Here is a 16089-nt window from a genome sequence, read left to right on the forward strand (position 1 = left end):
GGCAGAAGATTTAAGCAAATTAGAGAATGGTTCGGGTTAAACTCAAGGATGGATGGTCCAAAAGGGATTGCTGAAAGTGCATGAGGACAATATGATAAGGCCCTTTGGGAGATAAAATCCTAGTCTGAATGGACCATTGATCTGACCCAATTTGACAATTGGTCTTATCTGTTCTTTATGTGGTAATTTAACGATGGTAGAAAAATGGACAGAGAGGTTGAGGCTGAAGTAAAAAGTAAAGACTAGCTAACATCCCAGTAATTGAGAATCAATCATCTTATGGAAATATTATTTAGAATTCCAGTCCTTTATGCTATTTCTTTTGAATATCTCATTTTATTTGTCAGTTACTGTTTAAAGAAGAATTCACACTAATCTCATTGTTGTCAACATCCATGTTTTTCCTTCATTTTACATTTTTTTAATTACCACACACTTGATGCAAGAGATGTTTCATATTTTCTAACAGCCCTCTGCAGTCACTATTGCACTAGGAGTAATACAAATGACATACCTAACAAAATTCAACTTTTATTAATCATCCATAAGGTGCTGAGCAGGGGAGTTCAGGTTTCAAACCACTCAGGCCTAGAAAAATGTATAGAAATATCATGGACTAAAGTGAATATCTAGCTACATTAAGAGGGTTTAGGAAGCCAGGAGTGTAGCTGAGCAGATATGCACTCTGTGCCAACATTCACAAAGCCAAGCTGCTGTGTCATCAATCAATGATATTTATTGAGTGCTTACTGTGTGCAGAGCACTGTACTAAGCACCTGGGGGGTCTGACGCAACAGAGCTGGTAGACACATTCCCAGCTAGTAATTTTATTACTAGAGAAGCAGTGTGGCCTAGTAGAAAGAGCAAGGCAAGAGTCAAAGGATCTGGGTTCTAATCCTTGTTCTGCCATTTGTCAGCTTTGTGACATTGGGCAAGTCACTTAACTTCTCCATGCCTCAGGTTACTCATCTGTAAAATTAGTAGTAAATACTTATCTCTCTCTCTTAGACTGTGAGCCTGTATCCAACCTGATTAACTTGTACCTGTCCCAGCCTTGAATATACTGCTTGGCACATAGCAAGCACTTAACTACCACAATTATTAATGGGAATAATCAATCATGTTGTCCCTCATGGGGCTCACCGTTTTAATCCCCACTTTTACAGATGAGGTAACTGAGACTCAGAGAAGATAAGTGGCTTGCCCAAGGTCACACAGCAGACAATAACAGTATTAATTAATTGATACATTAAGTAATAATCATTAATACTATTAATCATTGAATACTATTACAGGCACTAGGAAAAAATACATAGAAAATAATAATTGTGGTATTTGTTAAGCGCTTACTATGTGCCAGGCACTGTTCTAAGCTCTGGGGCATATAGAAGATGTTTGGGTTGGGCAAAGTCCCTGGCCCACAGAGGGCTCACAGTCTTAATCCCCATTTCTCAGATGAGGGCACAGAGGCACAGAGAAGTTAAGTGACTTGCCCGAGGTCATACAGGAGCGAGTGGTGGGGCTGGGGTTAGAATCCAGGTCCTTCTGATTCCCAGGCCTCTGCTCTATCTGATAGGCTACACTGTTAGATATGGTCTCTGAGCCCTAAAGAGCTCATAATCTATGACTGGATGGGTGCAGAGGGGTTGCCACAGGCACATAAGGAAAGATACCACAAAAAAGGCACAAAAACATAATAGAAGACAAGAAAAATGATGAATGAGTGCCTAATATAGTGCTTGGTGTATAGTAAATGCTTAACAAATACCACAGTTACTAATCTCTAGACTCAAAGCACCTTGTGGGCAGGAAGCATGTCTACCCACATGATTGTACTGTAGTCTCATTCATTCATTCATTCATTCAATTCCTTCAATCGTATCTATTGTGCGCTTACTGTGTGCAGAGCACTGTACTAAGCCCTTGGGAAGTACACGTCGGCAACATGTAGAGACGGTCCCTACCCAACAACGGGCTCACATTCTAGAAGGGGGAGACAGACAACAAAACATGTAGACAGGTGTCAAAACTGTCAGAACAAATAGAATTAAAGCTATATGTACATCATTACCAAAATTAATAGAATAGTAAATACGTACAAGTAAAATAAATAGAGTAATAAATCTGTACAACTATATATACAAGTGCTGTGGGGAGGGGAAGGAGGTAGGGTGGGGGCGATGGGGAGGAGGAGAGGAAAAAGGGGCCTCAGTCTGGGAAGACCTGTTAGAGGAGGTGAGCTTTCAGTAGGGCTTTGAAGGGAGGAAGAGAGCTAGCTTGGTGGATGTGTGAAGGGAGGGCATTCCAGGCTCGGCGAGTCATGTAACTAGTGCTTAGTGCTCCCAAGTGCTTAGTTTACTTCTCTGCACCTGTAGTCTCCCAGGTACTTAGTTCAGTGCTCTGTGCCCAATTAAGTGCTCAATAAACATCATTCATTTTCTGATTGATTGATGAATACAATACGAATAGAAGAGTTACTGTTGCTTAAGAGATTCAAGCCTCTCATGGCCAGAGAACAACATTCAAAACAGTCACAACCACTAACAAAGCAGAGAGTGTGGAGGCCATAAGGGAATGCTGGGAGCTGGAGGACTGCATTTCTCAGCATTCTAAATTCTGCGGTTTGTCTTCTTCAGTCAATCATATTTATTGAGCACTACTGTGGGCAGAACACTGTAATAAGTGCTTTGAAGAGTACAAGGTAGCAATAAACAAACACATTCCCTGTCTATAGGAGCTTACAGTCTTCACCCTTCCTGGGCTGCAGCAAGGGCTGATGGGAAGTCTTGGCTATAGAGGAGGTAGGACAGCTACTCTCCTAGACTGTAGGCCTCAGCAGTGCAGTGGTTAAAGGCCTGGAAGGTGTCTCCCTAACAATAATAATGGTACTTGCGCTTACTATGTGCTAGGCACTTCACTAAGCACTGGGGTGGATACAAGATAATTGAGTTGAACATTGTCCCCTGTCCCATGTGCGGCTCATAGTCTCAATCCCCGTTTTTCAGACGAGGTAGCGAGAAATGAAGTGACTAGCCTACGGTCAATCAGCAGATAAATGGTGGATCCGGGATTAGAACCTATAACCTTCTGATTTCAATGCTCATGCTCTATCCACTACACCATGCTGCTTCTCCCACTCTACCTCCTGTCTTCACTCCATCATTGACCAGAGCAACATGTTGGTCAATGACTTTGCCACCTGTGTCAAGCCATCAGGTTTGCTATGCCCATCGGACTGGATGCAAAATCTCCCCCATTTACAGGTGACAATACTGAGGCTCAGAGATATTAAGCACGTTGCCTAAATTCAGAGTCGAACTAGACACCAGACCTCATGACTCTGAACTCTCAGACCCATGCCATTTCTACTAGACTATATACTGTCTCTATTCTAGAGCTCAGTTTGCAACCACAGTGATCAAACTGCTCACCCTGGGAGACAAACTTTTGGAGGGCTGATTTGGGCTAGGGACATATCAACAGTTGAGGGTCAGCTAAGGAACTGAATCATCAGGACTACTTTAAATTGGAGCTAACCTTGAAGAGTCCCTCTGGTTTCAGGGCCAGGAACAGGGGTTTGAAAGAGTGCCATGAGTATAGACATTTTAGTTCTCCTCTTATTACCAGTCCTTATAATTTTCAGAAGTGCCTAAGATTAATTGTATATTAGCTATTCATTTGTTACTGTCTTTGGGCAAGAAAACACATGCTTATCTGCAAGAATGTTTAGAAGAAAGATAATGATAAGCTATGAGATAATAATAATGATGGCATTTATTAAGTGATTACTATATGCAAACCACTGTTCTAAGCACTGGGGCAGTTACAAGGTGATCAGGTTGTCCCATGGGGGGCTCACAGTCTTAATCTCCATTTTACAGATGAGGTCACCGAGGCACAGAGAAGTTAAGTGACTTGCCCAAAGTCACACAGCTGACAATTGGTGGAGCTGGGATTTGAACCCATGACCTCTGACTCTTTCCACTGAGCCATACTGCTTCATACTTGGTTAATCATGACAAAGATCCTAGAAAAACACTGAATCATTTTAATATTTTTCCAATATATCGATCAGGGGTATTTATTGAGCTCTTAATGGATGCAGAACACTTCACTTAGCATTTGGGAAACTGCAGTACAACAGAGTTGGTAGACACATTCTCTGCCCACTATGAGCTTACAGTCTAAAGGAATGGCTTTTAAGTAAAACTGACAGGAAAGTGGCTTAAATAGGATACAATATAATTGTGATAAAATTGAGATTTTTTTTTTGCCAGGGTGATTCAGTTTGAACAGGGGCCTGATTTTCAGGGTCTTTCAAAAAATCAAAAAGAATAATGAGCCAAAAGAGTCCTATATTCAGATGAGACATTGCATGCCCTAGGGAATAGAGCACAGGCATGAGAGTCAGGAGGATCTGGGTCCTAGTCTTGGCTCTACCACTTGTCTGCTTTGTGACCTTGGATGAGTCACTTACCTTCTCTGTGCCTCAGTTACCTCATTTGTAAAGATGAGGGTTAAAAGTGTGAGCCCCATGTTGGACATGGACTGTGTCCAACCTGATTGCCTAGTATCTACCCAGCACTTAGAACAGTGCCTGGCACATAGTAAGTGCTTAACAAATACCATTAAAAAAGTTATCTCACTTTTAAAATGGGGATTAAAACTGTGAGCCCCAGGTGGGACAGGGACTTTATCTAACCCAAATTGTTTGTATCAACGCTAACACAATACAGTGCCTGGCACATAGTAATCACATAACAAATGCCAAAATTATTATTATTATTGTTACCATTGTTCTAAGGAAAATGTATTACTGTATAAAAAAATTGTGATGAAGAAATATTTCAAACTGATATAAGTACCGTTAGAAGGTAAATTATAAAAATATACAACTCTAACCTTGTTTTAAGTATTAGGATTAGGATAAATCTAAAAAAACAGCAAAAAAGAAAGGGTTGGAAAAAAAATTCACTGGGTTCAGTCCTAATAAAAACTCTTTCTTCAAAATGTAAAAATATTAGCCCTAACAGAGACTCCTTGGGCATAATCATCAAAGTGCATTTTTTCCCCTCCAGATGTAGTGAAGTGCAAAAGAGACCGAAACGGTTCTGCTGCCCAACAATGTCCAGTTTGCACAAATCCCAGGAATTTTAAAGACCGACTGTTAGCTGAGATCCCAGCTTCCGCCTTGGTTTGTACTAAACCTGCCATTGATCCAACCCTAAAGCTGAGGAACAGCAGTCTTTCTGAGGAAGGCGATTTTACCCTGGCATCCCCTAAAGAGTTCGTAGCTCCGATAGGCTCCATGGATTTGAACATGGCTGACCACTCTGGAAATGAAGCCAAGTTGGTCTGCGATATTCAGAAACCCTCGATAAGGTCACCCATCTCACTTCCCCATGAAAACGACCTCTCCCTGTTGAATGTATCATTTTCAACTTTCCTGGTATGCAATATAGATTCCACTCACATCCAGACGCTCTGGCGAATTCTGGCCCTGTACAGTGTCTCTCCCCTAAGGATGGAAAGAAGCCACTTACTTACTGAGATGCCTCACATCAGTTACAAATACAAACAGGTGACCTCTGAGAGCGAGGATATTTTCACCAACGTAGAGGCGGAGGTGAGAGCAGAGCCAATGTGGCTGATGCAGGACCATTTCTTGCTCCAACTGGACAGGACAGCCACCACCCTCAGCACCTTGCATATCAGCTTCTGGACAGAGGCCCAGATCACCCTCCCTCCAGTGGGAGATGGAGAACAAAGGAGATATAAGTGGACCACCATTTGCAGAGATAACAGCACAAAGCTGCAGCACACAGTTTTGGTAGGTGAGACGGTGGACTTGAACTGCCCTGGGCATGGGGACCCTGTCCCACATGTAGAATGGATTCTAGCAGATGGGAGCAGAGTGAAGGCTCCTTACGTCAGCGAGGATGGAAGAATCCTAATCAATAAGGCCGGGAAATTGGAACTCCAGACGGCTGACAGTTTTGACGCTGGCATATACCACTGCATCAGCACTAATTATGGAGATGCAGATGTTCTGACCTACAGGGTGGTTGTGGTCGAGCCGGACCTAGGGGATCGCCATGTGAATGGAGCTCGGCGAATGGTGGTCCTTGGTGAAACAATTGATCTTCCTTGCCAGTCGATTGGGGTCCCAGATGCTTCTGTCAGCTGGGTCCTCCCCGGACCCATCCTGCTCCATCAGTCCTCAAGGAACAAACACATTTTCAGCAACGGTACTTTAAGAGTCCAAAGAGTCACCCCACGAGACGGTGGACTTTATCAGTGTGTAGTGGCCAATCTGTATGGAGTGGACTTTCTGACTTTCAGAGTGTCAGTTGAAAGCACAGAAAATGCTTTGGGAAGTCAAAGTACATTGACCAGGGATGATGGTGAGACTGATGGCTCTGGGCAGGAAGAACATAAAATTGCTATTAAGGTTACAGAGCTTCCTCCTGAACGAACTGATGGAACGCCTCCTCCAGCTATGGAACTGGTTGGGAGAAATGCACGTAAAGGGCAGCCTCATAGCGGGATGAGCTACCACCACCGTGGCGACTATCGGAACAGACCGTTCAGGGGGCACAGACGACAATTCCCTCCTTCCATGAGAAGAATTGACCCACAACATTGGGCAGCATTTTTAGAAAAAACAAAAAAGAACTCTCCTCCCGAGAAGCCAGAGAACAACACGTCCACCCCAATGACAAGTGTCAAACAATTCTCAAAGGGCTTAGGAGATGGAGAAGGATCTTCGGGTGCTTCCCCTCCAGAGGAGGAGTTCCTGCTGCCAGTGACAAAAACTCTTACAATATCAGCGAATGCATCAACCTCAAAGCCAATACCGTCAGGTAACACTGAAGCCAACATCAGTCCAGTCCTGGAAGCCACTCCAGCTGGGATTCCATGGCTCTTCTCAACTGAAAAATCAGAAACAGTGACATCACGTGCAAATCTCAAATTTTCACCCTCTGTGACAGCAATGCCCAAGAAAACAAACATAAACCAAGCCTCACTTATTAATGGACAAGAGGTAATGAAACAACCAGCAACTACTTTCTCCTCTCTACTGACCAACACGGGTGAATTCCGAAAAGTAGACCAGATGTCAGTGTCTTTGGGAAAAGGAAATGAACAGTACAAAAAAACATCAGAAGAGTTGGTGGAGGAGACCATCAAAGACATCAACTTTGAGAAGTCTCACATGGATGACAAAGTGGAGCTACTGATAGACTCTGGTCATCACACATCTTTGTCCACAGTCAGCAGGCCAAGAGATGAACGCTTTGATTTCCACACTACTCAAAAAACTACTACCCCAAACTCCCTTCCAGGTTCAACCATTACTGCCCATCATCAGATCCAGGTCATAACTGACGTAGTGACTAATGTACCAATGTCCAGATATTATGGGAGGCGAAGGAAGATGTCTGGGCGGAGGAGAATTATTAGACCAAACCGAATTCCAAGTATCAGGGAAAGATATAATTTTGCGAGGCTACGATTCAAGGGATTTGCTGAAGAAAGGACAACTTTTCTTCCCACTGCAGCATTGGATCACAAGTGCTCATCATGTACATCTGGACCAATGCCCCCTGCAATGCCTGTCCATTCAGTCACCCCAAGAATTTCATACTCCACCCCAACACTACTCCAAGTCAATGCTCCCACAGCTCCACATGCTCAATCTACAACTCTGCCCACAAGACCAACATCACCCATTCAAGAGAAAAAGGAACCAAACTTAGAGGTAGAGAAACCAACTCCTACCATAAGGTTTTTCTATGCTGAAAGCACACAAGTAACTCCACAAAATGACTCAGTGACCAACGCCCCAAGATCCATTCACACTGAACAAATTCCTTCTATGAGCATTAGTAGCCCAACAGTATTTCATACCCTGGTCAGTGCCAATGTGATCTGGGAGACAGCACCTGTGACCTCTTCATCTTCAGTTGATAGTGCCACTTCTCTGACTTCTGGTGCCCAACCCACTGTGAGAGCATTAAGAAGAAAAATTCCCTGGCATCACATCTTTGTCCACAGTCCTGTCCAAAAAGAAACGATCAATTCACATGAAGCCAGTTCACATGCAGGCATAACCCCGAGGTTGCCCCAAATTACCCCTGTTCAGTCCACAGTTGGGAATTTTCCCATTCATTTAAAAACTATCTCAACAAGAGAAGATCAAAAAGAGAACTTTCTGCCTCCAACCAGGGCTACAGTGGCCCACGATAACCTCTTGGAAAGACATAGCCCTCAGGATCCTGGAGTCCCAGTACAGCTGCCGTCTCTCTCTCTTACCCCTCATCTTGCAAGCAGCACAGCAGATTCAGCCACAGTCACATTTCCTTCTCTTCCCCGCAACCTGGCCACCATCACCCAGACACAAACAGCCAGACCTGGGAAGCAGATAGGGCAAAGACGAAAGAGGCCTCAAAAAAGGATAACTACGGCCCAGAGTATGACCTCATGGCAAAGCCCTGCCTTTCCTCGATTTGGAACTACATCTCCTTCAGTGATCAAAATGGTGAGAACTTTAATGCTACCTCCCGTACCTGAATACAGCCCATCTCCCACTCAGGACACCTCCGGAGTCCCAGTTAGATTCAGCCCAACACCGGTGAGTCTTCACGTGGCAGATGTGACCAAAGAGATATCCAGAGTAACTATGCAGACACTGAAAACCAGTGTTAAGATGGCTGGGCCCAGGAAACCACTGGAGGTCACCACTCTTGGGAAATCAACTTTTACACTCCCAGCTATCCCATGGTTCGTGAAGGGTGATGACCACACTCCAGCAACGCCTCCCACTGGCACTCAAAGGGCATCGATAGGGTACCCTGAGCAACCTTCAACTCTCATCTCAGACACAACAAGGGCAGGCCTGCCCCAGACTTCAAGAGTCGATACGCTTCAGCTTCCGATGGAGGTTCCGCCAGATTCTAGAGGTTCCCCTAATACAAAATCTCCTGATGGAACCACCTGCTCTTCCAACCCACAGCATCTGGACCCCATACTACCACTAGTAACAGTTCCATCCCAATCCTCGAAAGATAAGACCACTATTCCTCAGTGGTCAAACAAGTTTGAGCACAAGTCAAATTCAGAGGTTTCTGAGAGGCACCAGCCAGGAAGAGAAAATCCAGTGACTGAACCCAAATCCAATTTACCCACCACCTCTCTCCATACTTTGGGTCAGGAAAGGGAGAAGGTGGATTCAATCGAGAGCTCGTTTGACCAGGCAGCCAATCAAGAAATAACTGGCTCCTACCGCTTCACCCTAGACTCCTTGCCTCGAAAAGGATTTGAAAAGCCTAGAATCATTGGAGGAAAAGCAGGTAGTTTTATGGTCCTGGTGAACTCAGATGCTTTCATCCCATGTGAAGCAAGTGGAACTCCTCATCCCACCATATACTGGTCTCGAGTCTCATCAGGTAATTTGAAATGGTCTCTGCAACTCTTTTTAGCCATACACAGGGTGAGGCTTGTCTCAGTCAATCAGTGGTACTTATTGAATGCTTACTGTATGAAAAACACTGTACTAAGCACTTGGGAGTGTACTGGATAGAGCAAGGGCCTGGGAGTCAGAAGGACCTGGGTTCTAAACATGGCTCTACTGCTTGTCAGCCATATGAGCGTGGGCAACTCACTTCACTTCTCTGTGCCTCAGTAACCTCATCTGTAAAATGGGGATTAATTCTGTGAGCCTCATGTTGAGCAGGGACTGTGTCCAACCTGATTAGCTTGTATCTCCCCCTGCACTTAGACCAGTGCTTGACACATAGTAAGCACTTAAGAAATACCATCATTATTTTTGCAATGCAATAAAGTGGGTAGACCTTTTCCATACCCACAATAAGCTTATGGTCCAAAGGGGGAGACAGACAATAGTGTAAATAAATTATGAATATGCACATAAGTACTTTAGGACCAAGGGAGGGGTGAATATAGAGTGCTCAAGAGGCAGCGATCCAAGTGAAAGAGTGATGCAGAAGGAATGGGAGTTGGGGAAAAAATGGCTTAAACATAGAATCAAGAATGAATTGGAGGTTAATGTCTCTTGGGACTGCAAATGACCACTATTCTGGGACTGCCCATGGCTTACAGCTGCCTTATTGTGATTTCTAATTTACAAAGATTAGCAGAATGAAGAGGATCTGTCTAGGCTATCGTGTGTTAAAGCATAGTCTTTCATTAAAGCATAAGTACTTGAATGCTTCCATTTTAAATAGTAAAAATCAATCGACAAGTAGTATATATTATTGCATTTTAAACCACCATTAGGACATAATGGATTTCCTAGTGATGTATGACATTACCGTTCGTATAATGAATCTTTTCTCCTACCGTTAACCTTCAGTTTAAACCTCCCTTTATATGTAAAGCCTAAACAGGAAGCTCTGATGCCCCATGACTGTGTTTTTCTCCTGTGCCTTTTAATCAGGACTCATTATAGCCGGCGGAAGGCAGGAGGGCCGATTCCGAGTGTTTGCCAATGGCACCCTCTCGATCCAGGATGCGAGGGTTCAAGACCGTGGACAGTACCTGTGCGTGGCCGTCAATCCACAAGGCTCAGACCGCCTCCTGGTCACTCTGTCTGTGGTCACCTATCCCCCCAGGATCCTGGGAAGCCGCACCCGGGAGATGACCATCCACGTTGGGAGCTCAGCAGAAGTGAGCTGCAGAGCCGAAGGTCGACCTCCCCCAGCGCGCTCTTGGATTCTAGCGAACAAGACAATCGTCCAGGAAGCATCCAAGGGAAACCGAGTCTCCGTGAAACCCGACGGCACGTTGGTCATTCGATCCCTGACCGTTTACGATCGTGGGGTCTACACATGTCTGGCACGCAATCCCGCTGGCATGGACTCCCTGAGTGTGAAGATACAAGTGATCGCCGCCCCACCCTTCATCCTAGAAGAGAAGAGACAGCATGTTGTGGGGACCTGGGGTGGAGGTTTGAAGCTGCCCTGTACCGTGGAAGGAAATCCTCAACCCACCGTTCACTGGGTCCTCTCGGATGGAACAGAAGTGAAACCCTTGCAGCTCGTAAATGCCAGGTGGTTTCTCCTGGCCAATGGAACACTTTATACCCAGAACCTGGCCACTTCGGATAGCGGCAGGTACGAGTGCATAGCAACCAGCTCCACCGGCTCTGAGAGGAGGGTGGTCAATTTGATGATCGAACGAAGAGACTCGGTTCCCAGCATAGAGACGGCATCCCCCAAAGTGACCGTACTGAATTTAGGGGACCCTCTCTTACTGAACTGTTTGGCGACAGGCAAGCCTGATCCCAGGATAATCTGGAGGTTGCCTTCCAGGGCTGTGATTGACCGGTGGCATAGGTGAGTTCATGACTTTATATCAAACTGTCCACATTTCATCGGTACAAGATTTCTGATTCTGTGGGAATTGCTGCAGAGGGAAGGCCAAGGCAATTGAATGTAAACCAATTTACATTCAATTGATTGTAAATCAACATACATTCAATACATGCTGGAGAAGCAGTGTGGCTCAGTGGAAAGAACACGGGCTTTGGAGTCAGAGGCCGTGGGTTCAAACCCTGACACTGCCAATTGTCAGCTGTGTGAGTTTGGGCAAGCCACTTAACTTCTCTGTGCCTTAGATACCTCATCTGTAAAATGGGGATTAAGATTGTGAGCCCCCCGTGGGACAACCTGATCACCTTGTAACCTCCCCAGCGCTTAGAACAGTGCTTTGCACATAGTAAGTGCTTAATAAATGCCATTATTATTATTATTATTATAAATCCTGCATCGGTTCCTGATGTTATTGGGAGTTCTCAGGATGACATCTCAGCCAATGGAGTCCCTGGAGTCAATTTAGGAATGCCCAGACCCTGGTTAGCTTCTGTGGGGTCCTAAAGCCTTACAAGTTTCAAGTACACGGGTGGGAAAAAACAAACATAAATCTTTGTCTGCACCCTCACTCCTGATTTCAAATGACCATTTTTCTATTTCCCCCTGGATGATGGATGTTAAAACCAGTTTTTCCCTTTCCTAGGATGGGCAGTCGGATTCACGTGTTCCCAAATGGTTCCTTGGTCATCAGGGCCATGACCGACAAGGATGCAGGGGACTATTTGTGCGTGGCCAGAAACAAGATGGGTGAGGACATGCTCCTGATGAAAGTCAACCTGAGAATGAAGGCTGCGCAAATCGACCACAAGCAGCACTTCAAGAAGCAAGTACCCTATGGCAAAGACTTCCGAGTTGATTGCAAAGCTTCTGGCTCCCCGGTGCCCGAGATATCTTGGAGCTTGCCAGATGGGACAATGGTGAACAACGTGATGCAGGCTGACGATGGCGGCCACAGGTCCCGTCGCTACATTCTTTTCGATAATGGGACTTTGTATTTCAACAAGGTCGGGATGGCTGAGGAGGGCGATTACACCTGCTATGCCCAAAATACTTTAGGAAAAGACGAAATGAAAGTGCACCTGACCGTGGTACCCCCTGCCCCGCGGATAAGGCAGTCTCCCAAGAGTCACCAGAGAGTCAGAGCGGGAGAAACTGTGGTTTTGGACTGTGAGGTCAATGGAGAACCCAGCCCCAAGATATTCTGGCTGCTGCCTTCCAGTGATAAAGTTGCATCTTCCAATGACCGGTATATGCTTCATGCTAATGGCTCCTTGTCCATTAGCAAAGTAAAGCTGTTGGATTCCGGAGAGTATGTCTGCGTCGCCCGGAACTTCGGGGGAGATGACACAAAAGTGTACAAACTGGATGTCATTGCCAGGCCTCCTGCAATAAACAGCTGGTTCAGGAACAAAACGGTCATTAAAACAACTGCGGTGAGGCATTCGAAGAAGCATATCGATTGCAGGGCCGAGGGGACGCCTCCACCTCAGGTCATGTGGATTATGCCTGACCACATTTTCCTGACAGCCCCCTACTATGGCAGCCGCATCACCGTCCATCCAAACGGAACCCTGGAGATCAGGAATGTCCGGCCGTCAGACACCGCGGAGTTCACCTGCGTGGCTCGTAACGATGGGGGAGAAAGCGTCTTGGTGGTGCAGCTGGAGGTGTTGGAGATGTTGCGGAGGCCCACGTTCAGAAATCCATTCAATGAGAAAGTGATAGCCCTCCCAGGGACATCCACCACGCTGAATTGTTCTGTCGATGGAAACCCACCTCCTGAAATCATCTGGATCTTACCCAATGGCACTCAATTTCCCGCACGAGCTGGGACTGCCCGATTGCACATCAGAAGCAACGGATCCCTCGTCATCCAAAACCCGACTAGAGATGATGCTGGGAGATACCGTTGCACTGCTAAGAATCAAGTGGGCTACATTGAAAAATTGATCATCTTAGAAGTGGCCCAGAAACCTGTTATCCTAACGTACATACTAGAAGCCATAAAGGGCATCAGCGGACAATCGCTCTCCCTTCACTGTGTGTCCAGCGGAAGTCCGAAACCCACCATGACTTGGACCGTTCCAGGTGGCCGAGTGATAGACAGACCTCATGCTTGGGGAAGGTATATCTTGCACGAAAATGGTACTCTAGTCATCCAGAAGGCAACCATTCATGATAGAGGAAACTATATCTGTAAGGCTAAAAACGGCGTCGGGGTTGCAACGGTAGCCGTTCCTGTGATGATCGTTGCTTATGCTCCCCAGATTACAAATCGACCCCCACGAAGTATCCACACTGTGTCGGGTGCGGCTGTTCAACTGAACTGCGTGGCGCTGGGGATACCCAAGCCAGAAATCATGTGGGAGATGCCCGACCATTCAGTACTTTCGACAGCGGGCGGAGGCAGCTCTTCTGGGAGTGAACTTCTCCGCCCCCAGGGGACGCTAGTCATCCAGAATCCCCAAACGTCCGACTCTGGGGAGTATAAGTGTACTGCAAAGAACCGGCTTGGCTGGGATTCGGCTATGACATACATTCAAGTGCACTGAAACGAAGAAATACAGCCTGAACCACCCTTAAAGAAAGTCTACATCTGGGCCAAGTTTCTTTTTGGAAGAAGTTTAATCAAAGGCAGCCAGAGGCACAGAAATGATTTAGAACACATTTACAATATTCACCTTATAATGGGCATGCAAAAAAAAAGACTTGGAAAAAAAATCTTGCATTTATGAACTAGTATTGATTCCCTCAATGACCAAATGGATTTGAAAACAAACTTTAACTTAAGGCACTTTTATCTTGCCAACAAATAACAGTGAAGGTTAAAATTAAATTACTCTCATAAAAGAAACTTCAAATGTACATGAATTTTCCAGTAAATAATGATTTTTTTCTTATACTCTCATTTACATAGCATCTGTCTTGTAGAACAGTGGTAAACGTGGCACCCATAACACAGAAAAACTGAGAAACCAAATTTAATTACGTGTCGTGACCATCCTGATGTAGAATCATTTTGCAGCTTGTGTATAGGTGTATTTGCCAAAACTCACAGAAAATAAGCTTTGAAATGTTATGGTCAAAATCTATCACTTCCATTCTGGAAATTTTCTTTGACTACGAATACAAAAATGGTTTAATCACGGCATTTAACAATGCATGTGGTTTGCCAATCTTAAACACTCCTAAAATAATTCCATGCCTGTACGTTAATACCATATAGGCAGGATTGATTCCTCCTTTTGTCAGGTATGCCTCTCACCAAGGTATTAAAAATACAATAAAACTTCCTTATACTCTGAAAATTCACTCCAAGAGGCCCAAGCTTGAAGCTCTAGCTAATGGTCATGGCTCCCCGGCTTTCACACTGTACCAAAATGAAAATTTCTAGGGGGAAACATTAAGTACAGATGGTGAGAGGGAAGGAAGAAGAGGAGGTCTGAATGGAACTCAGCTAAAAGGAACTTTCATTATATTCCAAAGAGATGAACTTTTCCTACTAACTACAATGAAGTACTATTAAGTGCTCTATTCAACCTGAATTTACTTATTCCCCTGGGGAAATCCAATGGACACTGGCCGTAGTTTTGGAAGCTGAGTTGTACTACTCCATCACCTCTGCTGTGAGCCAAAAGAGGATTCACCTACTCTTTCACAGAGTTTAGTATTTTTCTAGGGTCACGTAAGACTAGGAAGGTCCTAAAAGATTCCTCCATGGGTCCCCTGATACTCAAAACTGTGTGTGTTACTGTTCCTTTGTATTTAATGAGGAACACTGTGGATGATCCATTTACTAGGGAGGTAGGGAAGGGACTACATTTGGAACCTGCCAATGTTGAAAAAGTCCTAACTTTACGGGCATCCTGGTGGCTTTCAGTCAAACCTTTGCAGCCAGGAATATGGAGAGAAGACTCTAGGTTCTGGGAGCTGAGGTCGTATGTCTTTTTCCATCTTTCCAAATGAACAAGACAGCAAAACCTTTCACAGGCTAAATATGCTTTCACATGTGGCTGTCCAGGCATCATTTTAGGGTGAGATGGACAGAATTTACTTTCCAACATTTTGGAAGAGAGATTTGAAGTGGAAAAAAAGTAGGGGCATGGGTGCCTGTTTGCTCGAGTCATTTTTTCTGTAAAATTTTTCAAGGCTCAGGAAACTGGGTTCCTGTCACACCATACAATCCAAGATGAGCTGTTTGCCTTCCTTTGCCTATGTTGCTCATCTGTAAAATGGATATGCATGGTCTTCACCTACCAGCCTACTGCATGTGAAAATTGGGAAAAAAAATGATCCAAGATGCTACAAAATATAAAGGGCTCGGAAATGCTAATTGTTTCAACTGTTCTAAAAACAGGAATCCTGTCATATATTCTCTGAGCTCAGGTGGTGGTGGTGGAGGGGAACTGGTTCAAAGCCAGGTTCAAAGCCTGGTGTTTTCAAAGCCAGTAATTCCTACATAAGAAAAGAGAGGCATGAAAAGACACACACCAGGATCTCAGTGTTTGACCAGACATGAATCTATTTGTGGAAAAATCAAATTGTTCTAATTATGATTTGAACAAAAAGGAAAAAAAACCCTGATGTATAAAATACCAGCAAAAATCGCTAGGTGAGTTTCTGAGAACAACTGATACCTGTTATTTTGGTGAAAAGAGTGGTCTTCATGTTTTGGCAAAGTCCTTTCCAGCCCATA

At 44.8% G+C, this 16089-nt stretch overlaps 1 protein-coding gene across 1 annotated transcript in view; it reads left to right on the top strand.

The window, feature by feature from the left end:
- The window catches only part of IGSF10 (immunoglobulin superfamily member 10), a 28524-nt gene extending 14271 nt beyond the window's left edge, over positions 1-14253 (top strand). Inside the window, exons 5-7 of the mRNA XM_038749858.1 lie at positions 5079-9449; positions 10460-11357; positions 12037-14253. Coding sequence (XP_038605786.1) covers positions 5079-9449; positions 10460-11357; positions 12037-13945 — 7178 coding nt within the window. The 3' untranslated portion in view covers positions 13946-14253. The remainder of the gene's footprint in view (positions 1-5078; positions 9450-10459; positions 11358-12036) is intronic.
- The last annotated feature ends 1836 nt before the right edge of the window (positions 14254-16089 follow it).

Source organism: Tachyglossus aculeatus, chromosome 1 (assembly GCF_015852505.1).
Source record: "Tachyglossus aculeatus isolate mTacAcu1 chromosome 1, mTacAcu1.pri, whole genome shotgun sequence".
NCBI lineage: Eukaryota > Metazoa > Chordata > Mammalia > Monotremata > Tachyglossidae > Tachyglossus > Tachyglossus aculeatus.